The following is a 24,051-nucleotide window of genomic DNA, read 5'->3' on the forward strand; positions in this document are numbered from 1 at the left end:
ACTTAGTCTGTTCCGGAAGTCCGGTCCAAAAACAAAGCTTTCCAAAACCAAGGCATGCTTTCGCATAGAAAGTAATGCAAAACGGATTAATCCGTTCCAGACTTTTAAAAACAACCCCTAGAACAGAAATTAAACATGAATTTTATTGTCCAACGAGACCATTGATCCATAAAATGAAAGCAATAAACAATGTACTGCAGTCACACAATCAATCAATCGGTAGCTGAACGGGGTTCCACCAAGTCACAAAAACGAAACAAAAAGAGCCGCAAAAACAAAAACGCAAAATAAATAGCAAAAACAGACAGACCTCGGCGTAACACTCAAAACGGAAGTGTAACTCTCAAAACGGAGCATGTTCAGCTTCCAAAAAAAGTTTGCAAACCGAAACACTTACTTCCGGGTTTGCAGTGTTTGGGTTCCAAGTTGTTTGAGTACCAAGGTGTTTGAGAACCAAGGGACCACTGTACTGAATATAATCAGTTGTGTGCTGTTCAGCAACAAACGCTCCTCCTTTGTTCCACAGGTGACCCGGGCTGCCTTGAATGCGGTGGCAAGTCCGAGGATAGTAGAGCTTGCGAGAGCGAAAGCGTTGGCTCCGGGGAGTGCCCCTGACCGTCCCCCTGAGTGGCCTGTCTCAGCAGCGGCAAAACATGCTGTGGCTTCGCCTAGACTTGGTGAACTTGCTCAGCCTGTCGCAAGGTGGGACTTCCTGGGATGACTCGATGAATATGTTTTGCTTGCGCTCAGAGTCTGGTTGATTCTCAGATTTGAGGCGGCGGCGGGGGGGGGGGGTCAGGAAAGAAGGGATCTGTTACCATCTTCTTCTGAGGTGCATGGCTTCACCCAGAAACTCCAGTGGGTGCAGAATGCCGCGGCGAGACTCCTTACGGGGTCCCCTCCGCGGGATCACATTTACCCAGTGCTTTTCCAGCTGCACTGGCTCCTGGTGGAGTACAGGATCAGGTTTAAGGTGCTGGTTTTAACCTTTAAAGCCCTATACGGCCTAGGACCCTGGTACCTACGGGACCGCCTCTTCTGGTATGCCCCACGGAGGACCTTATGGTCTGCAAATAACAACACCCTGAAGATCCCAGGCCCCAAGGAAATTAGACTGGCCTTGACCAGAGCCAGGGCCTTTTCGGCTCTGTCCCTACCCCCACCTCCCACAAAAGCCAGGGATAGCCACTAAGGCAGAAGCTAAAACAGCTAGAGGGAGCCCTGCTCCTGCCAACCTAGCAGTTCGAAAGCACATCAAAGTGCAAGTAGATAAATAGGTACCACTCTGGCGGGAAGGTAAACAGCGTTTCCGTGCGCTGCTCTGGTTTGCCATAAGCGGCTTAGTCATGCTGGCCACATGACCCGGAAGCTGTACGCCAGCTCCCTTGGCCAATAAAGCGAGATGAGCGCCACAACCCCAGAGTCGGTCACGACTGGACCTAATGGTCAGGGGTCCCTTTACCTTTACCTATCCCCGCCCAGCAGGTATAACTTCAGGGTGGGATTGTTCTGTTACTACTTCAGATCCATTTTGTATCGCAGATCGCTGTTTAGACTGACGACTACCTTCCCCCCGCAGGGCTGCGACCCAAATTGTCCAGTTTAACCCAGAAGCCTTTGTGGTGAAGGAGACTGCTAAAAAGGCATACTGCTCAGAAAGGGTCAAGGAGCTAGCGAAGCCAACCCAGCGCTGAGCTAATTCATCAAATGTACCTACCTCTCTCTACCTCCCAGGACCTAATTTTAAATAAATTAGGAGAATAACTGTGATTGCCTTCCTCTCTTTCTTTCCGCCACTATTTTGGGCACACTGGCAGACCCTCCAACGTTTCTCCAATGAAAGTAGCAACGTCCTATTCCAAACCTTCCAACATTTCTCCGGTGAAAAGAGGGATGTCCTAAGGAAAAGCGGTACATTTCAGGAGCAAATCAGAAACTGAAACCGCTTCTGTAAATCCTGGACTGTCGCTGGAAAATAGGGACACTTCAAGGGTCTGAAATGGTGCTCAACTATTTAACAGCACACAATAATTCTGTTAAATGTGTATTTTCTTCCACTATTTATTCAGTCTGTGCACACACTGCATTTTAAAGCGCATTCTGCATGCTGTACGCGCTGATCTTGACGCATCATCCTTATCCCAAACACATCCCACCCTTTTCAACTAAATGTGTTTTTTCTTGTTCTCAGTTTAGTGCAAAAGTGTAATGCTGTATACATTTGTATTGCTCCCTTGTGAGAATGACAAGGAGTGCATCTAGAGAGGATTTGTTTTGTGTGCGGGGAAATTTTTAATGTTAGATGTTTTATCGCTATATTATTATTATTATTATTATTATTATTATTATTATTATCATCATCATTATTATTATTCTGTTGGGAGCCACCCAGAGTGGCTGGAAAAACCCAGCCAGGTGGGCAGGGTATAAATAAATTATTATTACTATTATTATTATTATTATTATTATTACTACTACTGCTACTACTCAGGGGCATAGCTAGGTGCTTCAGCACCCAGAGAGGTGGGGAGACGGGGCGATTCGCCCACGGGGGTGGGGCGATTTGCACATGGGTGCGCTGCAGTGATCCATCCAGGGGGGCGCCACGGCAAGCTGCCCACGGAGTCCGCCTAGCGGACTCAAACCCCACGCTGCCATTTCGGGCAGCACAGGGCCCTGAGACACGCGTCACTCCCAGGAGATATGCGTGGCTCAGGCGCACTGCAGGCCAGGCCCTGCGGTAAGTCCCCCCCCCCCCGTGGTGTGCCATTTTGTCACCCCCTCAGGGATGACATCCGGGGTAGATCGCACCCCCTGCACCCCCCCTTCCTACACCCCTGCTACCACTACTACTACTACTGTCACCAGTTTAGGACATAATGGCGATGTTCCTGTTGGATGTTCCCAAAGGTGATTCCTCCCTAAGTCCTTTACTATGCATGACATTGCAACCAGCGTACATTTTGCTTCCAGCAAGCTGAGTTTGTGGTTATACCTTTTGTCTTTTGCTGCTCCCATGCATTGAGGAAGGAAATGGCAGAAGTTTCCAACAATGCTCCCGCTGGCTGCAGCGGCCAGGGTGTTTGGGGGCAAACCTGGATATCCACAAAGACAACTATGTGACAGCCTCAGGAGCTCCTGGGAGCAAGTGCTGCACAAGATGGCCGTTCGTGGACCTCAGCAAACGGCAACAGAGTACTGCAACAACTCCATTTGTAGTGCAAGCATGGTGGCTGCTCATCATTTCTGACGTCCTCGAATCAATCCAGTGAGACAACACCGTGGGATATTTTTGCTCCCATGAGTGTAACTCAAGGATAATGGAGAAAGTACTGTCCCATCTCCCCCCCCCCCAGTTATTCTGGATTTCCTAATTTCCATACCGTTTGCTTCATTTTGGTGAAATGCGTATACAAATCCTCATTTGTGAAATAGTGATGTTAACATTCCATTTTACAACATCTTTCCTGTTACACATATCAGCATGCAATTAATTGGCATGGTTTGCTTTCACTGTCTTGTGGCTTCACTTTTGTTTTCCGTATTTAATGGATGTAGCAATACTGGCTTCCAGAACTTTAAAAAACCCAACATATTTGCAACCAAAAATATTCGTTTTGAAATGCAGGTTCTATTTCTGATTTCAGCGACTGATTTTAATGAAACTCTTTCCTGAATTCCAGTCCCAAGCCCTAGTTACATACAAGCACATTGATTTAATAAGAACCCTGCTGGGTCAGGACAAAGATCCTGTTAGCATGCTGTTCTCATGGTGGCCAACCAGACACCAATGGAAAACGTGTAAGAAAGCCCTGAGTGCCACAGCCCTGTTCCCACTTGTGATTCCCAGCAAATGCTAGAGCCATACTGCCTCAGACAGCGAAATTTCAATGGCATGTATCCAACTCACTCATGGGAATAATTTTTAAACATACCATTACTTCACCTCAGCTGGCTCTGAGGGGGGTCAAGTCACCACCAAACATTTCAAAACACTCTTCTTCAGATTTCTATCAAAATTCACAGTGTATTGGTTTAAACATCAGTAAGTGCTTAATCAGCAAGCCCCTTCTCCAACTAGAGATATAAATGTGGACTTTGTAGTGGTTGAATGGACTTGGTTCTGGCTATGCATAATATTATAGAACTGTGAAACTGAGGTGAAGAGGTGAGCTATTCTTATCTGTGTAGACCAGAGGTTTCCAAACTTATTTGGCCTAGCATTCTCTTTTCCGGGGGGAAAAAAATATTACTCAGCACTCCCTTGGAAATCTACCTTCTTTAAGGGAACAAACAGAAAGATGCAGTGACAAATTTGCATTCTCTTATGTATCTATATTTCTACCTATATTTCTCTGTAAGACAGAGTTGTTCCACCTGGCCTTTGGCTTGGAATCAATTTGATTCCCTTCCCCTCTTTATTTTTTCCTTTCTCCTCCTGTGATGGAGCTTCTATTTGGGGACTTCCCTGGTTTTTTCCTGGCCAATGTAGGACCAGTCTGGATAGTTAGCCTTAGTGAAGACTTGATGTTTTCATCCCCCAAAAAACGTTTTTGATTTTAGTTTCCATTGAAATGAGGCTGCATTTTAATTTTAATGTTTTAATGTTGTATTTTAATCTTGTTTTTTAAGTTGTATTTCAATCAATTTGTTTTTATATCAGTTGTTAGCCGCCCTGAGCCCAGTCTTGGTTGGGGAGGGCGGGGTATAAATAAAATTATTATTATTATTATTATTACCTACCCCCTACAACATTTTGTGTGTTGATTTGGAAAATAATCACAGCGACTTTTACTCTATGTTACATGTACAAATGGTTTTCCAACATTTTCTTCTTTCATTATGCTTCCACCACTCCCTTTATTTTTATTCAACGCTTCCCAATTGCATCCAAGGCTACTACTGCCCCCAGCACCCCGCAGGGAGCAATACAGTGGTACCTCGGGTTACATACGCTTCAGGTTACATACGCTTCAGGTTACATACGCTTCAGGTTACACACTCCGCTAACCCAGAAATACTGCTTCAGGTTAAATACTTTGCTTCAGGATAAGAACAGAAATCGTGCTCCAGCGGCGCAGCAGCAGCAGGAGGCCCCATTAGCTAAAGTGGTGCTTCAGGTTAAGAACAGTTTCAGGTTAAGAACGGACCTCCGGAATGAATTAAGTACTTAACCTGAGGTACCACTGTATTACCTACTTTGAGAAACCCTGCTGCTGGCCCTTCTTGGCTTCTGTTTCTTGGTCATACGAGAATACCAGGGGTGGACTTTTCGATGATAAACTGACAGGCTGACCAAATCAACCAGAAGCGTGCATATCCAGTCTGATTTAACTTCCATTTTTATTCACACATCTGGAGGGAAATACTCCTTTTAACTTAGAGGGCACGCCTTTCGGAAGACAATAAAATAAATGCGACAACGGCGTAAGCATGCACAGGTTTTCATTCAGTAACACTGGCATCAAATGAAGTATGGGCACGAGCCAATCCTGATACTGGGTAGCATGGGCACTCGTACCTGCATGCTAGGCACTTTACACCAAACCATCCAAGGTTAGTGGACTAACGTCGAACAAATTAAGGCCAGGGATCTGGGGAGTGGGGCGGAAGAATCTGGCTGCACTGACCAATAGTGGGTCGAGATACATTGATATCAGTTATCAGTTTGCACCTGTCTGGGGCTAGTGAGACTAGATGTCCTGCTGCAGGGATTTTCCCTAGTGTGCCGTGGTGGAGGGTGTCTTCATGGTGCCCAGGGCATGTGGGCATGGCCCAACCCTTGCTGCCGACGCAACGCCCAATGTTCAGTTTGGTTTCCTGCAGGCTACCTCTCTGCATTCATCATTGCCTACACACTGAAATCGCACCCCAACATTTTGTCAATGCAGTTGGTTTTCTCAATGCTGTTTTCCTGCGCTCCGCAAGTGAGCTCATTTTTTGAGATCCGGTGGCAGGCGATGGACAGACCATTTTCCCCTGCTAAGTCTTCTCATTCATATTATTAGCTTTGCCACGAATCAAGGGGAATATTACATTAATCCTAAACTACTCCATGCCACTTTGAAAGGAGCTGCAGCCAGCAGTAGTTGCAGCTCTTCCTTTATAATTTCTATACAAGAATACATTACAACTTGCATATATATATCTATATGGTTTTATATAATTATTTACGCCCCCCTCAGGTTATGTACATTTTAAATAAGGCAGCAGGTTAAATAACAGACACAATTAGTTTTGATAGTAACATGTTCCGCAGCATGAATTAGTCGTTGGACGCCATCAGCTTTCTGGGATTGTCTCTGGAAGGAGAGTTCAAGTCAGTCTCGGACAGACCCACACTCCGAAGGCAGCCCTTCTGACCTCCTCCACTCCGCAAGGCGCTTCTTGAACCATTTCTGGGGAAACAAGAGACATGGCAGGATGAAAACAGAGAAACTGAGCTGGCACAACAAATGCAGATGAGGGCATATGGTAATTTCACTGAGGGTGAGCTGCTGGGAGTGCAGAATGCACAGGAAGAAGAATGCTGAGTCAGGGATGGTCTAGTTCAGGGTTTCTCAAACTGTTCTTGAACTACAGTTCCCATCATCCTTAGCTAGGAGGACCAGTGGTCAGGGATGATGGGAATTGTAGTCCAAAAACAGCTGGAGACCCAACTTTGGGAAACACTGGTCTAGATACACAGCAGAATGTGATGGTAGATCCGGGGACGGGACAGTGAGTGGACTGTACCACTTCCACTTCATACTGCAGGGGGGGTATTATATATTTTAGAATGTCCTTTGGGGGGGGGAAGGTCCTGCAGGTGAGCAAATTCACACATCAGGGAGAAAGGTTGCTGCACAATCCACTTCCTGCTAGCTTTCTACATGCAGAGAGGGTCCTCATCCCAGGACAAGAGAATTTTAAAAATATGGTCCTCCACTTGCAGCTTGAAGTGGTACAGTCCATTCTAGAACTGCAAGACTCCACCACTCCATTCCTACTTCTTTCTGCTGCATTGTAGATTAGGAGCCAAACCTAATCTACACTGCACCTGTGCCTTAAAAATTACACTTACAAATTGCAATTCTCGCTCCTCAGCAAAAGCTGTTATGGGAGCGGGATAATCTAGATTGGGACTACAATGCGTCAGCGAGAGAGTTTAATCCTTCCTCTTTGTGCTATTTTCCTCTCGTCTGTTATTTGCTGCAAATCGGGCTGTCAAAGGTAGAAGGGAACATTGCTCAGTAGTTATGAATTTCTGTCCCGTGCGGCTGCAGGCTGTTGTTTTTGGACAATAAATATAATCAGACGAAATAGGAAGCAGTGACTTTTTTAGAACATGGAGGAAACAAGACATTCTCAGGAAAGGAAAAAGAGCAGAACCAGAATAGCAGACTAGGGGCTGCTATCTCAAAACCCATATTGTGTATACTTTAGATTTTCATACATTTTATACTGCAATGGTTTGGGGAAAAACAAACCTTGAGTTTCAGTGCTGAAAAGCCTAATTTGGGCTTCAGCTGAGTGACGTAGATCTGAAATATGTGACTGAAGGGAAGGCAGCCTCCCCTCGGGCCTGACTTGAGCCAGCGAGAGACCTAGAGTTTCTGCTCATCACAACGGGGATCTCATGTTTGTATCAAGTTTCCCACTCACAATCCTGGCCAATTTGCTCTCTTATTGCTTGGAATCATGACGGTTATGAAATAACCCCAACTCCTTGTTAATGGCGGGTGCCGTTGGCATTAGAAGTACGAAATTCACCACATGGTGGGCAGGATGAACCACTAGCAACATGATTGGAGATACCCCAGAGAGGTACTGAAACCCTGTTAGGCCAGCGCTGTGTCGCTTGATTGCTCAAAAAGTTGATGATTCATAGCTGAATGAATGGTCCCTAATGGAATGAAAACCACTGAGGGCCAGATTAGATTCACCTTTAAAAAAATAATTAAAAATCACATGCCTATCGTGTTCATTAATAGGCTTGTTGGGGTGGAAGTCTAATTTTAATTAGAGACAGGGGTTGGATCTTCCCGCCAAACCTGCTTTTCCTTCTTTCAATCCATCACTACAGACACATCATGCTGGGAGGAAAAGCACAATCGGGGAAGTAAGGAGAAGTTTTTTCTATTTATTGTGATTCAGCAATCATGGCTGGCCTTGTCACACCCCCACCCACACACCCCCATTCACCACTTCTAGTTTGGCCCTGAGGTAATGTGAGGTGGGGACATAGAGTCCATGGTTCTGCTGACCAGTTCACATGTCCAAGTCACCACTTGCTGTTGCAAACGTTGAGAAAGACAAACATCTTTCTTGGGAGAGAATCATAGAATTGTAGAGTTGGGAGGGACCCTGAGGAATATGCACTATATAAAGGTAAAGGGTAAAGGGACGCCTGACCATTAGGTCCAGTCATGACCGACTCTGGGGTTGTGGCGCTCATCTTGCTTTATTGGCCGAGGGAGCCGGCATACAGCTTCCGAGTCATGTGGCCAGCATGACTAAGCCGCTTCTGGCGAACCAGAGCAGCGCACGGAAACGCCGTTTACCTTCCTGCCAGAGCGGTACCTATTTATCTACTTGCACTGCGTGCTTTTGAACTGCTAGGTTGGCAGGAGCAGGGACCGAGCAACGGGAGCTCACCCCACTGCAGGGATTCGAACCACCGACCTTCTGATCCACAAGCCCTAGGCTCTGTGGTTTAACCCACACTGCCACCCGCATCCCTGAGGATCATCTAGTCCAGAGCTTTTTAAACTTTTCATGTTGGTGACACATTTTTTGGACACATATCATTTCATGACACATTAATTCAGTTTCAATAGCAAACCGGAGGTTAAACTAACCCCTTTCCAGCCCCGGGAGCATTCGCACAAAACACCTACACACTGCAGCTGACACACTAATGTGTCGCCACACACAGTTTGGAAAACTTTGATCTAGTCCAACCCCCTGCAATGCAGGAATATATAGCTGTCCCATTTTTAATGGGTCTTTTTTCGATGTTTGATGTTTTATTATGTGTTTATATGTGTTGGAAGCTGCCTGCCAGAGTGGCTGGGGCAACCCAGCCTGAATGGGCAAGGTATAAATAATAAAATTATGATGATGATGATGATGATGATGATTATATGGAGATCAAACCTGCAACCTTGGCGTTATCAGCACCACACTCTAACCAACTGAGCTATCTCCAGCCAGTGGGAGGCTGTGGTTAGGAAGACACTTTGAAAGCACTGAGACCAAGGGAGAGGCTATGGTCCCTACAGGCCTGGATCCTGGGGTCAGAGCTGGCCTTTGCGTTCTGCGGCTCAGTCACTCACCAGAGTCTCTTCCTCAGACAGTCCTGCCTCAGCAGCTATGAGGCAAAGGGTGGCTGGGTCCGGGTGCTTGTTGACTTTGTTGAAGTTATACTCCAGAATCTCTATCTGTTCCTCTGTGGGGCTGGTTGCCGTTTCGGTGGACATCTTCTCTTGGCACAAGTTTGCTTGCAACAGGGAGCTGCGGAGAAAAGCATAGGGACAGCAGAGTCAAACCCTGCATGTAGTTAATTACCCAATCACCCTCTTTGGTGCAACTGAAACAATTTTTGAGGGGATGCTGCCTTACTGAGTTCTACTGTTGGTCTATCTAGTTCGCAATTGTCTACACTAGTGTTCTTCAATCTTTGGTCCCCCCAGACTTTGTTGGACTACAACTACCATCATCCTTGATCATCTGGGGACCCAATGTTGGAGAGCACTGGTCTACACTGACTGCCAGTGACTCTTCATGGGTTCAGATAGGAGTCTTGCCTGCCAATGCCAGACAGGGAATCTGGGACCTTCTACATGCCAAGCCAGTCTACCACTGAGCTAAGACCCTTCTCAAAAATTGTCCAATCTTGCCATTCATCATTTAAACGTGAAATGCTGAATTTGTAATCTGCATGTACGATCGCCCTGTGTAAAATCCAAAGCACGGGTGCTTCACCGTTAATGACAACTTCAGCTCGTTTGTGGTGAAACTATCAACTGAGAAACAAGTAGCTCTGAAGGCTGGATTCTGCTCACGATTCGCAAGACCATTTTATTTAGCATTTCCCACTTTGTGTTTAGAGTGAATGAAGAGATCAAGCTCCTTGCTGAGAGGACCTGGGCAGGCCAATCCAATGGTTTCTGCTACACCAGCCACTGCCAGCTGCAGTTTAAGTCACCGTCCTCTGTACACCTTGACAGCAAAATACAAAGCACGGGAAGAGTTGTGGTGTTGATGCAGTGCAGCCACACCGACAACTATTCCTGCAGAATCTCTGGAAGTTCCTTCAAGTCACTCGCCACCCACACAACATGCCCAATGCATAGCACAAAAGCAACATGTGGCAACGACCAGGCATCACCATGACATCAATGCACCCAAAGGCCTGCTCCTTCATATATTGTGTGCATTTGTGCAGAAAGACGTCTCGCGAGCGCACGCACAAGCACTCGGACATCCCATTCTGTCCCTGTCAAGGTCACCCACTTTTTGAGGTGGTGCTAAAGCGAGGCGGAATACCCGGAATTGGCTGTTCTGTTTATAAATAGCGTGTTGGTTTTATGTTTGCTGAGCTGCATCTGAAACCAAACCCATTTCCTCATTTCTCAAGAAAGGACTCTCCTGAATTAGGAATGGGTAACTCAGTAAATAATTCAGCAGACAAGGAAAGAATTATATTGTTAGGGTTGCTGTGGCTCATGATTCCCTAATGGACTGCAATTTCTCCTGCTTGGTGGCCGGTGTGGTTTTCCCCCCAGTTTTAGAAATTTAAATGTGTAGGACTTAACTGCATATTATTCGCAAGAACTTTCAACACCGTCTTTAAAAAAGAAAAAAGAAAGAACAGAAGAACAGCCTCAGCGGGGGGAAATTTGGAGCTGAGAAGCAGCTCCAAAAGTTTAGGGGGGTGATGTTTAACCTATAGCTTTGCCACCCCCAAATCACCTTCCTAGCTGCTGTTCAGAACTGATATTTGACCTTATTTTGACTTCAACAACTGAAAGAAAGAAAAATCACTGGAGGTAATTGAGAGTGGAGAATCTAGTAGGCAAACTTTGGCCTTTCATATAGGACTTCTTCCAGGGTTGTAGCTACAAGGTGGAGGGAGGGTCTAGCCAGGGTTTTTGCCCCAGGTGAAGCCTCCAGAGTGGTGTCATTAAGGCTGTGTGTGTGTGTGTGTGTGTGTGTGTGTGTGTGTGTGAATGTGCATGGGGGCGCCAAATTGGGTCTTTGACCTGGGTGAAATAAAGCCTACTTTCGCCACTGCTTCTTCAGGGATGACTACCAGGGATGACTGAGATCTATACCATGCATTCAAGGCACATCCAGCACACATTTAAAACACATAACTTCCCCCAAAGAATCATGAGAACTCTGGTTTTCCCCTCACAGAGCTACACTTCCCAGCATCCTTAACAAGCCACAGTTCCCAGGATTCCTTGGGAAAAGTCATGTATGTAAATGTATGTTGGATGTGCTTTAAACGTATGGTTAGATTAACAGAAGTGGAATACAAAAAGGGAGGTGTGAGGAGGTCGTGGAAATAAGTGAATGAAAGATGGGATAATGAAATTGTTTGATTTATTTTATTGTTTTTGTTTTGTTAGTTTAATGTATTAATGTATTGTATTGTATTGTGTGTTTTTTTAGTGTTTAAATTTTTTGGAAAAGTAATAAATATTATTTAAAAAATAAAAAATAAACATATGGTTAGATCTGCCCACAGAAATACACAAATTCATGGAGGAAAAATGGGATCTGTGACTCCAGGATCAGAGGCAGCATGTTGTTCTTGCCTGCCTAGAACATCCTCAGAGTTCTGGTTAACTCAGTCCCTAGTACCATTTTTCAATATCAAACTGCTCTGTGCTGGCATTATTTGGAAACACAGTAAAATTGCTAAAATGTAGTAAAACTGGTACTGACTCTCACTCATCCTCCCCAGGCTTTTCAGCTGTTCCTTCCCACCTTCAGAGGTTTCAACCACAATCCTTGAAAGTTTTTTTGGGGGGGAGCAGGAAAGCAGTTTTGTAGATGTTGATGCAGACACTGGTATCAGCATTTCAGAAGCAGCAAAACTGAGACGCAGAATGGGAAAGAAACTTCACCAAGGTTAACAGAGAAGCGCAAAGCCACAGAAGGAAATTGATTACATCTCCTGTCTCCAAATCTATCTAAACCACCGGACGTGATGCTCTTTGGCAATATTTAAGCCTCTGCAGGGAGATACAAAAATAACACCAAGATATCCTTTGTATCCTTTGAAAGTGATTTTCTTTTTTTACCGTTATATGACTTCGATGCTGTTGATGGATCTTCTTTGAAGTAAACACAACAAAGAGCCTTGAAGATTAATGAACTGTTGCACGAACTTTGGTGGACTAATGTCCACTTCATCAGATGCGTCAAGGTTAATCCTGAGCATGCATGTACACGGTACACATGTTCAGAAGGCACTGGAATCCCAAAAGTACAGACAGTCAGCTCTTTCAGACGTCCTCCTTATTGCGCATTCATCAGGATTTGCACTCACAATGGTATTAGGGCAATCATCCGTGATCCTGCTTTTAATATTATTTGCACCTGCAAAATTTTTTGGGGAGCTCATACCCCTTCATTTCCATTCAGTGCATATTGTGCAGCTTTATTCAAAATCCTATAGCTTTTCATGCCACTAATGTCTGTGAGTCTCACTTCTTTTTTGCACCACAGGCCTTCCAGATAGCAATAATGTGGTAACAATGGAGAAGCATATTTATAAAAGAGGGTGCAGAGAAAGGTTTCCAAGGAGATGGTAAAAGCTACAGCCCAAGTCCTGCCCATGTTCTGTCATTGCCCATCCTGCTAGTTGAACAAAAGGGATAAAGCAGCAAAGTATCAGACCTGTAAAAGGGATGGCGAAAACTGATAGCGATAAAACCAGCAAGACTTGCACACTAAAGCCTCTCCTCCTCCCAGAAGGGAGGGGTTGTGAGCAGGAGCCAATCCCTGCATCACGCAGGAGGCGTTCTGCCCCCTGCCCTCTCATCATCGCTGGCGTGCCACGCCTCCCAGTTGGGCACCCAATTGGGTGACACCGTGGGGGCGTGGTTTAGCCGCTCAAATGTGGCCGCGTCAGCTCTCCCTGCCATTGCACCACTCATTTTCACGAGTCACCCACCCACCACTCCCTTTAGTGCGTAGCTTCTCGCTTGACCTTGCTATGGACCCATGGTTGGTCGTCCTGGTTGCCCAGGGGGGCCGGTAGGAGTTTTTTCCAATTGGCGAATTGGCACCGGCCTCTTGGTTTTTTTCCGCCTACCTCGTAGCAATCGTCACAACTTTCTTGGTATTTGGCGGTTAGGCATTGGAATGTGTTGTTGGTGTATGGAAGGGCAAGGTGTGGCCATCGCCTACCCCTTCACTTTTGGGTATTCCATTAAAGGAATCCGTCGGTCGTGGATCCTGTCCGATGCCCTGTGTGGCGGGGGGGGGGGCATGGCACGACCCCCGGTGACATCAGGGGAATGCTTATAGTTGTATTTGCATCAACAGGCTCCCCCTACTGGTGGTTAACCCCTTGTCAGACTCACCCCTCTCTGAGTGGGTGGAGTCAAATTTGGAGTTGTCCAATGCCTAAGCCAATACCTTCTCACCTGCTGTAATCAATAAAGTTGTGGCCTTTTCTTGCCCATTAACCTAATATACTGTGTCCACATGTCTTTATTATTCCCAAGCGGGGGACGGGTCCTCGAATCACAAGCCTCCTGCCTTGAAACACCCTAATAAAGCAAAACAAATGCACCACAAATGCTCTATGACAAGGACAGGTACTATATATTGCTGAATACACCTGCAGTAAACATCAGTCTGGAGAGGCCCAATGATTGTTACCTTATTAACCGTGATTGTTCACAAAAGAGGCTTTTGTAACAGATAGTGCAGACAACCCAATAAGCCAACTAACAAGTACTTTAGTGATAAAAATCCACTGGGCAGAGACTGTTCCTTGAAGCGACTTGCCTAATTCACTCCCCCGGAGAGCCAGTGTGGCCTAATGGTTAGAGCGTTGGACTCAAACCCGGGAGAGAAGGGTTTGAATCTCCACTCAGCCATGAAGCTCACTGGGCGTCCTTGGGCCAGTCGCAATCTCATAGCCTGTAAATCAGGGTTCCTGTGAGGATGAAATGGGGAGGAGGAGAACCATGTACACCACCTCGGGGTCCCTGGAAGATAAAGGTGGTGTATTAATTAATTATAATTAATTAATTAAATACCCTGAACATGGCAGCTCCCATCCTGCTGATTCTCCCAGGTTTAAAAGTGAACTGGGGATTTAAATCAGGGATTTAAAGTAAGGTTAAAAAAAGGGAAAAGGACCCCGGATGGTTAAGTCCAGTGAAAGGCAACTCTGGGGTTGCGGCGCTCATCTCGCTTTCAGGCCGAGGGAGCCGGCGTTTCTCCACAGATAGCTTTCCGGATCATGTGGCCAGCATGACTAAACCGCTTCTGGCGCAACAGAACACCGTGACGGAAACTAGAGAGCACGGAAATGCCGTTTACCTTCCCGCCACAGCGGTACCTATCTATCTACTTGCATTGGTGTGCTTTCGAACTGCTAGGTTGGCAGGAGCTAGGACAGAGCAACGGGAGCCCACCCTGTTGTGGGGATTCGAACTGCCGACCTTCTGATCGGCAAGCCCTAGGCTCTGTGGTTTAGACCACAGCGCCACCCTCGTCCCATTTTTAAAGTGCAGCATGGTTGGGTGGGTTGGGGAAGATGACTTACTTTTTTACCTGAAACTGATGGTTCCTGCAGTTTCGTTCTCCCCTTCCTAAAGAATGCAAAACGAAACAAAACAAAATGCACAGTCAGCTGATCTGTGCTCATGGGGAAAGACTGAAGTTGCTCCTCATATCCAAATTCAAGTCCTTGTGGGTGTGGACTATTCTGGTCTAATGTGAAGCGGAGGAAATTGGATAATGCTAACTAATGCTCCAAGGTGGACCAGCCCGGTATTTCTAGGGTTGAAGACTTAATCCTGCACACGAGCAGATTGGCACATCCAGTTTGGCTGGCAGCAAAGGCTCATGTCAGTAAATTGTGACACCCCCACCACAACGCGTTCCATAAATAGAACCTGCAAGAACCAATTCGGAAGTCAGTGAAGCAAACAACTCTGTAGGCAGGAAGCCTATTGAAAGAGGAATATCTTAGACATCCTTCATGCTACTAAGGTGTTTACGCTTAAACTGCAGGTTTGTTTTTTTTATGAAGACGGCATCATCTGTGTGGGTCTGATAATTATCAGGAGCAAAGTATATTATTATTATTATTATTATTATTATTATTATTATTATTATTTATTTGTACCCCGCCCATCTGGCTGGGTTTCCCCAGCCACTCTGGGCGGCTTCCACAGAAACCAAAAATACACTAAAATTTCACACATTAAAAACTTCCCTGAACAGGGCTGCCTTAAGATGTCTTCTGAATGTCAGGTAGTTGTTTATCGCTTTGACATCTGATGGGAGGGCGTTCCACAGGGCGGGTGCCACTACCAAAAAAGCCCTCTGCCTGGTTCCCTGTAGCTTTGCTTCTCGCTTTGCTTCTTGCAATGAGGGAACTGCCAGAAGGCCCTCGGCGCTGGATCTCAGTGTCCAGGCAGAACGATGGGGGTGGAGATGCTCTTTCAGGTATACTGGGCCGAGGCCATTTAGGGCTTTAAAGGTCAGCACCAACACTTTGAATTGTGCTCGGAAACGTATTGGGAGCCAATGTAGGTCTTTCAAGACCGGTGTTATGTGGTCTCGGCGGCCGCCCCCAGTCACCAGTCTAGCTGCCGCGTTCTGGATTAGTTGTAGTTTCCGGGTCACCTTCAAAGATAGCCCCACGTAGAGCATATTACAGTAGTCCAAAGTAGGAGTTGGTAGGGAAATTTAACCCTTTCCTCCCCATCTTGTGGTCCCAAGGGGCAGCCCTCCTCTGACCTGCTACTTGCATTAAGAAGAAACCCCCCATTGATCTCTCCTGGGGATTTTCAAAGCAAATACTAGCTTCAGAAGCGGGATCTTCCTCAGGTCTGTGGCAGGATTAATTTTCCAGCCCATGCCTGCTGCAGTCCAGATAATTATTAGCACCACAGCTGATGCTATTTGCATTTTTTTTAAGCCACACACAACTGCACCTTACATGCAAAGAGCTACTTGATGCCTACTTTTGTTTTCCCCTCAAGCCGTATCTACTATGCTGACAGAGCGCTTAGCAAACTCGCATTTTAAAATATGAAATCCGTGTTTTGCCTAACAAATGCGAACGGGAATGTTGAGGACTGTAGGAAGCACATGCAAGCTTGGCGATGCCCCCTTCAATTCTGTCTGAACAGCCTTTACTCAAATACAGTTTTATATAACTCCTGCATTTGCCCCAATGATCATTCGCTACCTGCTAACAGCAACCGGCTGACCTGGCACTCCCAAGGATGGAGCCGTAGAGCACACTGGGCTCATTCACCAAAGGTTGTTTTGGGATTGTTCTGTCCCCAATTTGAATAGAAACTTAATCCCGGACCAGCCTGTCTTCCAGGAAGCACAGCTTTGTTGCTCGCTCTTCCCTGCCCTTGTCGACACTGGGCTCACTCAGCAACCCTTTGGCAGCTCTTGGGTCCTGAGGAGAGAATAGCTATGCTGTGGTGCTCAGCCCCCCTGCTAAAAGCTCGAGTAGGCCAAGGTTGGCTCTGCATATTAATTCGCTGAGCAGTGCCAGCAAAGAGCCGTGGCAATGTGTCAAGTGCCACAGTGTCTTCTTCCAGTGAAACCAATTCAGCGAGAATAGGTTGGAGAGTTAGGGTTCTTCCGGACAATTCTGTTGTGATGGCCTGGGAATCCGATTCAGAGGCTGAACCGGAGGAATCCCAGCCTGCACAGGAGTCCCCGCCTCCAGGGCCGGCTGAGCTGGGGCAGGGCCTTGATTCTGAAGCGCCTGCACCTGTGCCGGATCCTCAGGCGCAGGCACCAGGTGAATCCACTCTGGCTCCGGAGGTGGTTGAGGACTCAGTGCCTACAGGTGAGTCTCCCCCTGGGTCCAGTAACCCTTCAGCCTCTCCTGAACTGCAGAGGCTCAGGGCAGAGAGGCGGAGGGAACTGGTTTCTCCCAGGAGGAGTGCTCGCCTTAAGGCCAGGAGAGGCGGGTCTCCTGGGGGCCGGGACCGCCCCTGGCCTCAGAGAAGATAAAGGCCAGTCAGCCCGGTCCCAGGTTGCGGGAGCAACGTCGTTGAAGAGCTGTTTCGGCCAGCATCCAGTCCTGTTCCCCAGAGTTCCTGTCCTTGCCCGGCTCCTAGCCCTGGACCCCGCTTCGCCCATGGAGGACTGTCTGCCGACCCTCAACTCAGGTCCTGGACCTCGCCCCACGGTAATCTCCCCCCTGGACCAGCACATCTGTTTATCGTGCACTCATGATTATTTCATACCCCTCAACTGCCCCAATTAAATCGGGACATCCTGGTTTGGGGCACCATGTATTGTGCACAAAAACACGCAGGATCGCGAATCATGTGACTCGCATGGAAGCGGGGCCAGGAAGACACGAGTCCTGGTTTTTGGCATCAACATGTTGGAGGGGGTGCTATTAGTGCTCATGATGGTATTATTGGGGTGGTTATACATGATCCCACTTTCAATGTCCGTTTGAACATACTGAGTCATTTCCAACCCAAGAGTTCAGTGCATCATCATTTATTGGTCATTTATTGGTTTTTAATGGTCTTACGTTGGCTTGTGTATGGTCTATCGTCTTGCTGTATTTTTAGGGAAAGTGTGGTCTGTAAACATTTAAATAAATAATTTATACTGATGTTTTTATTGACTTTGTTGTCATTTTGAGCACTGCATACTGCCTTCCTGCATTTTTACAAAAAAGTGTGATCTATACATATTTTAAATAAATACATAAATAAATGCCTGAATGGGGATGAAACTAATATAGAGATTTATGTGGAATGTCAATTGGCAGAGGGTTGGTGGGGTGTGGGGGTTATGGTCTGGCTGACTGCTCCTCTCTCTTTATTTTTATTTAATTTCTTGCATTTCTATACTACCCAATAACCAAAGTTTTCTGGACTGTTTAAACTAAAATTATTTAAATCATGATGCACAATGCACACGACATCTGAGATAGAGCACAGTATAGAGTCAAAACGTACAACGGAAGAGACAGCTGTGCAAATGATCTCAAATGCACTTTCTGAAAGGCCTGAAAGGACAATACAAAAGGGCTTCACCTGGCGCTGACAATACTACAATGTGGACCTTAAGAGAGCCTCCCTGGAGATGGTATTCCACAACTGAGGCACCACCCCTGAAAAAGCCCTATTCCCATTAGTCATCTGTCACCCCTCATTGCATAGGTATAGCTGGAGAAGGGCCTCTGAAGATGACCTTACGGTCCAGAAAGGTGTGGATGTGCGTATCCTCCAGGTCGCTTGGCCTCAAGCCACTTCTAGCTTTAAAAGTAAACATGAGAATTTTGAACTGGGTCTCCTGGAAACAGACTAGTAGCCAGTTCTGACAGCATAGTGCCAGAATAATCTATATTGGCCAGTCCCAGTGAACAGCGTGGTGGCGCTATTTTGGACTAACACAGGTTCCTGAGCCCTTTTGAAAGGCAGCTCCATGTAGTGGCCTAGCATGGGTTGCCAGGGCCCAGGGCCATGCAGTTGGGTGTGGGAAATGGACAGAGTACACATGCGCCTAGCAGCGCCCGCCTCACCCAGGACGAAATGTTGGCAGGTATGTTGGAGTCATGAGGCCCCAGAGCCAGGGAGATAAGTAACTATACAACCTTGAGAAGACATCTGAAGGCAGCCCAGTATAGGGAAGGTTTTTTTTAAAAATGTTTGATGTTTTATTATGTTTTTATGCGTGTTGGAAGCCGCCCAGAGTGGCTGGGCAACCCAGTCAGATGGGCGGGGTATAAATAGTAAAATTATTATCATTATTATTATGGAATAAAGGTAAAGGGACCCCTGACCATTAGGTCCAGTCGTGACCGACTCTAGGGTTGCGGCGCTCATCTCGCTTTACTTGCCGAGGGAGCCGGCATACAGCTTCCGGGTCATGTGGCCAGCATGACTAAGCCGCTTCTGGCGAACCAGAGCAGCGCATGGAAATGCCGTTTACCTTCCCGCCGGAGTGGTACCTATTTATCTACTTGCACTTTGACATGCTTTTGAACTGCTAGGTTGGCAGGAGCTGGGACTGAGCAACGGGAACTCACCCTGTCATGGGGATTCAAACCGCCGACCTTCTGATCGGCAAGTCCTAGGCTCTGTGGTTTAAACCACAGCGCCACCCGTGTCCCAATATTATGGAATAGGACATACCTATTTTTATCGGAGAAATGTTGGAGGGTATGGTACATGTGTGTGCACCAACTCCGACACACCCACACCCCAACTGGATTTTTAGTCTGGCTGTGCATCTTCCACAGCTGGCTGCTGGCCCAAACAGTAAAATTCTGGTCAGGCCAGTAAAATCCCTAAGCAAGTGGCACTTCTTAATTGGCAGTTGATTTGCCAACACAGTGTGAGCTAGCCCTGCACGCAGCAGGAAGCCATTACCATCAGGCCCGGGTTGTTTCCAATGTAAGTCCTACTCAGACCAGACCCACTGAAATTAATAGATAAGGCTCTCTTAGCTCCATCATTTTCAGTAGCTAAACCCTGAGTACAGGTGAGCTGGAGACAGTCATCTGTGGGCAGAGAGCAACTAATGTTTTAAGACATTGCTCAGGTGATACCTTGGCAAACGTGTCTTCATCCCATGTTTCCTAAGATATTGCAGGGGTGGAGGCTGCAAGAGGGTTGGGAATGTGGAAGGAAGGGAGATCAGGCCACTGGGATGCCTGCCAATCCTCTTCTGCAAATGCCATTGCCTGTGGTTGTCCACCCCTCTCCCCAGGCAGATCACGTCCATGTTTGGAGTCTAGTTGGGGTAGATGTTTGAAGGAAGATAATTGTCCGTCTAGTTAAAGCTATGGTTTTCCCAGTAGTGATGTATGGAAGTGAGAGCTGGACCATAAAGAAGGCTGATCGCCGAAGAATGGATGCTTTTGAATTATGGTGCTGGAGGAGACTCTTGAGAGTCCCATGGACTGCAAGAAGATCAAACCTATCCATTCTGAAGGAAATCAGCCCTGAGTGCTCACTGGAAGGACAGATCGTGAAGCTGAGGCTCCAATACTTTGGCCGCCTCATGAGAAGAGAAGACTCCCTGGAAAAGACCCTGATGTTGGGAAAGATGGAGGGCACAAGGAGAAGGGGACAACAGAGGATGAGATGGTTGGACAGTGTTCTCGAAGCTACCAGCATGAGTTTGACCAAACTGCGGGAGCCAGTGGAAGACAGAAGTGCCTGGCGTGCTCTGGTCCATGGGGTCACGCAGAGTCGGACACTACTAAATGACTAAACAACAACAACAACAAGCTGCAGCAGGGGAGAACTGGCCTGTAGGGAAATGTTGAAGCAGCCTTCTCTTACCCATTGTGCCAGTCCTTCAACTGCACCTTCAACCTCCATGTTAGCATTACCAAAAAAAAAAAGGTAGGGAAACAAAGGGGTTCAACTTTCCACCAACATCCACATCTGCCCTGAGCCACAACAGTACGATTAACAAGGAAATGGATTGATGTTACAGGTACACATATCAGAAGCACATAACTCTTTTTGAAAAAAGATGGTTCTTTGACCCCACTTGATAAACTTGCAATGACAAGCTAGCACCAAGCAACCGCAACAAATGCTCTTCCAAAACACTCTGTGTGTGTGTGTGTGTGTGTGTGTGTGTGTGTGCTTTTTTGCAATTTAATCTTAACGATCTTCAGGAACAGGCCTTCGAACCTTGCCAAGAACCTTGCCCCACCCCAACTGAAAGGTGAAAAAGCTTCCGGGAGCGTTAATATGACAGAGATTGGCACTTCTGAAACTGGGCACCTGATGCATTCAGCTGAGTCCTCAAATGTCACCCTGGCCACCTGCCTCAGTGACCTGTCCCTGGAATTATTTTTGCTGAGGAACCTAGGGAACAGGTGCAAGAGCATCAAACAAATATTGCTTATCAAACAGCTTGTTTGAATAGCAGGTATTTGGCTGGGGGTTGTCTTCCAAGAACATACAGCAGGCTTCTCATTCCGCCGGAAAGAGAAACCGCTCTGTTAACACCCTCTTTTCTTCCTAGCTCTGTCATAATTTGACAAGTGTACACCTGAATAATGCATGTTTCTGGAGCCCTGCAGCACTCAGCACAGCCTTTCAATGGTCCCTGGATCTTGCAGAAAGCCATTGCTCAAGTTGCTATTCTTAGCCTCTGTTTATTTCTCACTCCTTCCATCCTCCTCAGAACAAACTGTTGGCAAGCGCTATCCTCATGGAAAGGGCCATAGGCTATCTCTATAGGGAAACACATACATTCCATGGTTTTTCTACCAAACTCTGGTTTTCTCAGTTTGCTGAGCTTACAAGGGACCACAGCAGAATAACAGGGGCTGTGTATACCCCGTACATTTAAAGCACATGGTTTCTCCCAAAGAATTCTGGGAAGTGTAGTTTCCCCCCCTCACAGAGCATCAACTCTCAGCAGCCTTAGCAAACTACAGTTCCCAGGATTCTCTGGAGGACCTCATGTGCTTTAAATGTGCTTTAAATGTATGACATGTATACAACCTGGAGTTTGGCAAACCATAAGCAAAACTCAACAGTCACAAAGTATTATTTCACACATGATTTTTCTATATACAATATGATCGCCTCTCGAGGATTTTGCATAGTTTGTTGACTTTTGATGGCTGGTGGTTACTAGTTGGTAAAATTTGCATCCATTAAAAAAATTAGAATCTCAACAGTTGGAGAAAACAAGTCTGACTTTCGCGGCTGATTTGAAAGAAGCCGCTTTGCGGATACGAAGGGGAAACTTTTGCCTTTGAAGACACGCCAAACACAAAAAGATCCTCATTGCCTGCTTCCCCTGGCTGAGCTGGTACATTGTAAATGAGCAGTTTCCTACAAAAGGTACCATAGATGTCCAATACATTTTTGCACAAGGCAGGATCATGGAGCCAAAGCGAATACTTGCAAATATTTGAAGTCTGGTACACATGTGGAAAGTTACGTTTTGAATTCAGCATTCAAATTGCCTTTTTGAAATGTAACATTTCCCTCTCCAGATCTGAGTACTTTGGACTTGCGGGCATCTTTTGGGTGTTCTGTCACTGTCACATCATAAAACACCATTTCACGCCAACTGTCTAACGCTATTAGATGCTAAAACCAATGACATGTCAAGAGGTACCGTAGAAATATTAAGGTAATCTTTATCTAGGCAACATGCTCTTATCAGTACACCTATGAAAATGTCCACAAAAGTGAGCTGGCCATCAGCTCTCCCCCACCTCTATTATTTGTTCCTTTTGACTCTTCCTTCCCTATACCATCAAAAGGTAGATTGTAAATGCATCTTTCTTTTTCCTCTTCTGCTGTTGCTCTGCGAGTGTGGCAGTGCTTTATAAAACAGCATCCAAAAAACCTGCAGCAGCAGCAGCAGCAAAGATGCAGGAAGAATGCTCTCTGTCTGCAGCATGTAGTTTGGAAGCAAATGACATTCCTCTCCTCCTGGGTCTTCTTTCCTAAAGCTGCCCCGGCTTCATTGCAAATTCCTGACCTCTTTGTGCCTTCCATCAGAGAAGAAGCATCAATGAATCGTTAACTTCAGCCTGGGCTCTCAGGTCAGATCACTGCGTTCTGCTCAGTTTTGCACTTACCTGGGGAAGGACCGGATCTTCTTTAAGCAGCCGAGATCCTCCAAGAATGTTTAAGTACCTGTGCAGGCGGTAACCTCAAACAGCTCCTTTCTGCATGTGTGTGTGTGCGTGTATGAATGAGAGAAGGAGTGTGTGACAGGCAGGGGTGTGTGTGTGTGTGTGTGTGTGTGTGTGTGTGTGTGTGTGACTTGAAAAACCTGCACCACAGGCAGACTGAAACTCAACAGCAGCTGCCTTAGCTGTTCAGCCGCTCTCCCTGCTGCAATTCAGGTTTGGCAGTCAGCTTGCTTATGCAGGAGTGTGTGTGTGTTTGTGTGTGTGTGTCCTCTCCAAATATATCTGCTAAACTCTTCTGCGTTGCAATTCCACCCCCCTCTTCCCATATAACAAAAAGCAGGATTCCTTAGGAGCGGAGGAAAGCAGGAGCGAGAACAGAAGGGTGCGGGTTCTTGGCTTGTTTCTGCGGAGTGCGGCGGGTTATGGAGTGCAAGGGAAAGATGCTGCGGCCGGGCCAAGGAGCCCTCGCCCCCTCCGAGGAAGTCGTTTTCATGAGTTCTGCTGGACTTCTGCCACTGCGAGTGTCATCCTGCCAGTTGCCTAATTAACCTCAAGTTGTTTCCCTTTGGGGGATGGAATGTACATATAGACCAAACAGAAAAGGGAGGCAGGTCTCTGTTGCAACTTCCAGCTCCTCCACAAAAGCCGTGAGCTCAGTTTGGTGTGGGCACACCCTGGCATCTGAGCAGGGCACACCGGAACCCAGAGAGAGAGAGAGAGAGAGAGAGAGAGAGAGAGAGAGAGAGAATATGCTGTGTGCATGTGCCCAGCGCATGAATGCCGTCACATGTTGCGCAGGGGAAAACATGTGCGAGGATGACTTACCTGCTTGGTACTCGGGAAATGTAGCTACATGTGGGAGGAAAGGACCACTCCCTCCACATCGCCATGGAAGAGGCATGAAGCTGTACCCCAGAGTGTTTAATTCAATCTTGTCCAAATTTCCATTTCTCTTTTTATTTCTTCCCATTTTTTAAAATACTTATCTTCAAACAAATTTATAATTTTCATTGTTATTTGAATTCCTAAATATTTCACTTTAGGGAGCTGTGGTGAGAGGGAGCAGGACTATATTTTGGGGAAAAAATTAAATGAATGAATTCCTATGCCCCACAAATGACCCAGAGATGCATTTTAAATAAAAGCACACATTCTATTCATGTAAAAACACCAGGCAGGCCCCACAAATAACC

The 24,051-nt window shown here is 46.5% G+C and overlaps 2 protein-coding genes across 6 annotated transcripts in view; one reads left to right on the top strand and one right to left on the bottom strand.

The window, feature by feature from the left end:
* Positions 1 to 1,770, top strand: part of SPMAP2L (sperm microtubule associated protein 2 like) — a 28,400-nt gene extending 26,630 nt beyond the window's left edge. For all 4 annotated transcript variants that reach the window (XM_080986974.1, XM_080986977.1, XM_080986976.1 and 1 more), the window contains 2 exons: positions 527 to 702; positions 1,580 to 1,770. In XM_080986974.1, coding sequence (XP_080843100.1) covers positions 527 to 702; positions 1,580 to 1,694 — 291 coding nt within the window. In that variant the 3' untranslated portion in view covers positions 1,695 to 1,770. The remainder of the gene's footprint in view (positions 1 to 526; positions 703 to 1,579) is intronic.
* A 3,554-nt stretch (positions 1,771 to 5,324) lies between these two features.
* Positions 5,325 to 23,477, bottom strand: HOPX (HOP homeobox). Of its 2 annotated transcripts, XM_080987056.1 has the most exons (4): positions 22,802 to 23,477; positions 14,780 to 14,825; positions 9,318 to 9,495; positions 5,325 to 6,398 (listed from the first exon to the last, which is right to left on the bottom strand). In XM_080987056.1, exons 3-4 carry the CDS (start codon positions 9,459 to 9,461, stop codon positions 6,321 to 6,323), a joined length of 222 nt encoding a protein of 73 aa, XP_080843182.1. In that variant the 5' UTR covers positions 9,462 to 9,495; positions 14,780 to 14,825; positions 22,802 to 23,477; the 3' UTR covers positions 5,325 to 6,320. The 2 variants fall into 2 exon arrangements, with proteins under 2 accessions (XP_080843182.1, XP_080843181.1); XM_080987055.1 differs by lacking the exon at positions 14,780 to 14,825 and having other exon boundaries at positions 22,802 to 23,462.
* Between the last annotated feature and the right edge of the window lie 574 nt (positions 23,478 to 24,051).

The sequence above is a fragment of the Podarcis pityusensis genome, assembly GCF_964106645.2.
Source record: "Podarcis pityusensis genome assembly, chromosome: 17".
NCBI lineage: Eukaryota > Metazoa > Chordata > Lepidosauria > Squamata > Lacertidae > Podarcis > Podarcis pityusensis.

What these genes read in the sequence shown, in the direction of transcription:
- HOPX (XM_080987056.1), bottom strand. Translation starts at nt 9,461, where the DNA reads ATGTCCACCGAAACGGCAACCAGCCCCACAGAGGAACAGATAGAGATT. An exon ending in TGTCTGAGGAAGAGACTCTG is followed by an intron (nt 6,399 to 9,317) that starts GTGAGTGACTGA and finishes TTGTTTCCCCAG; the next exon opens with AAATGGTTCAAGAAGCGCCT.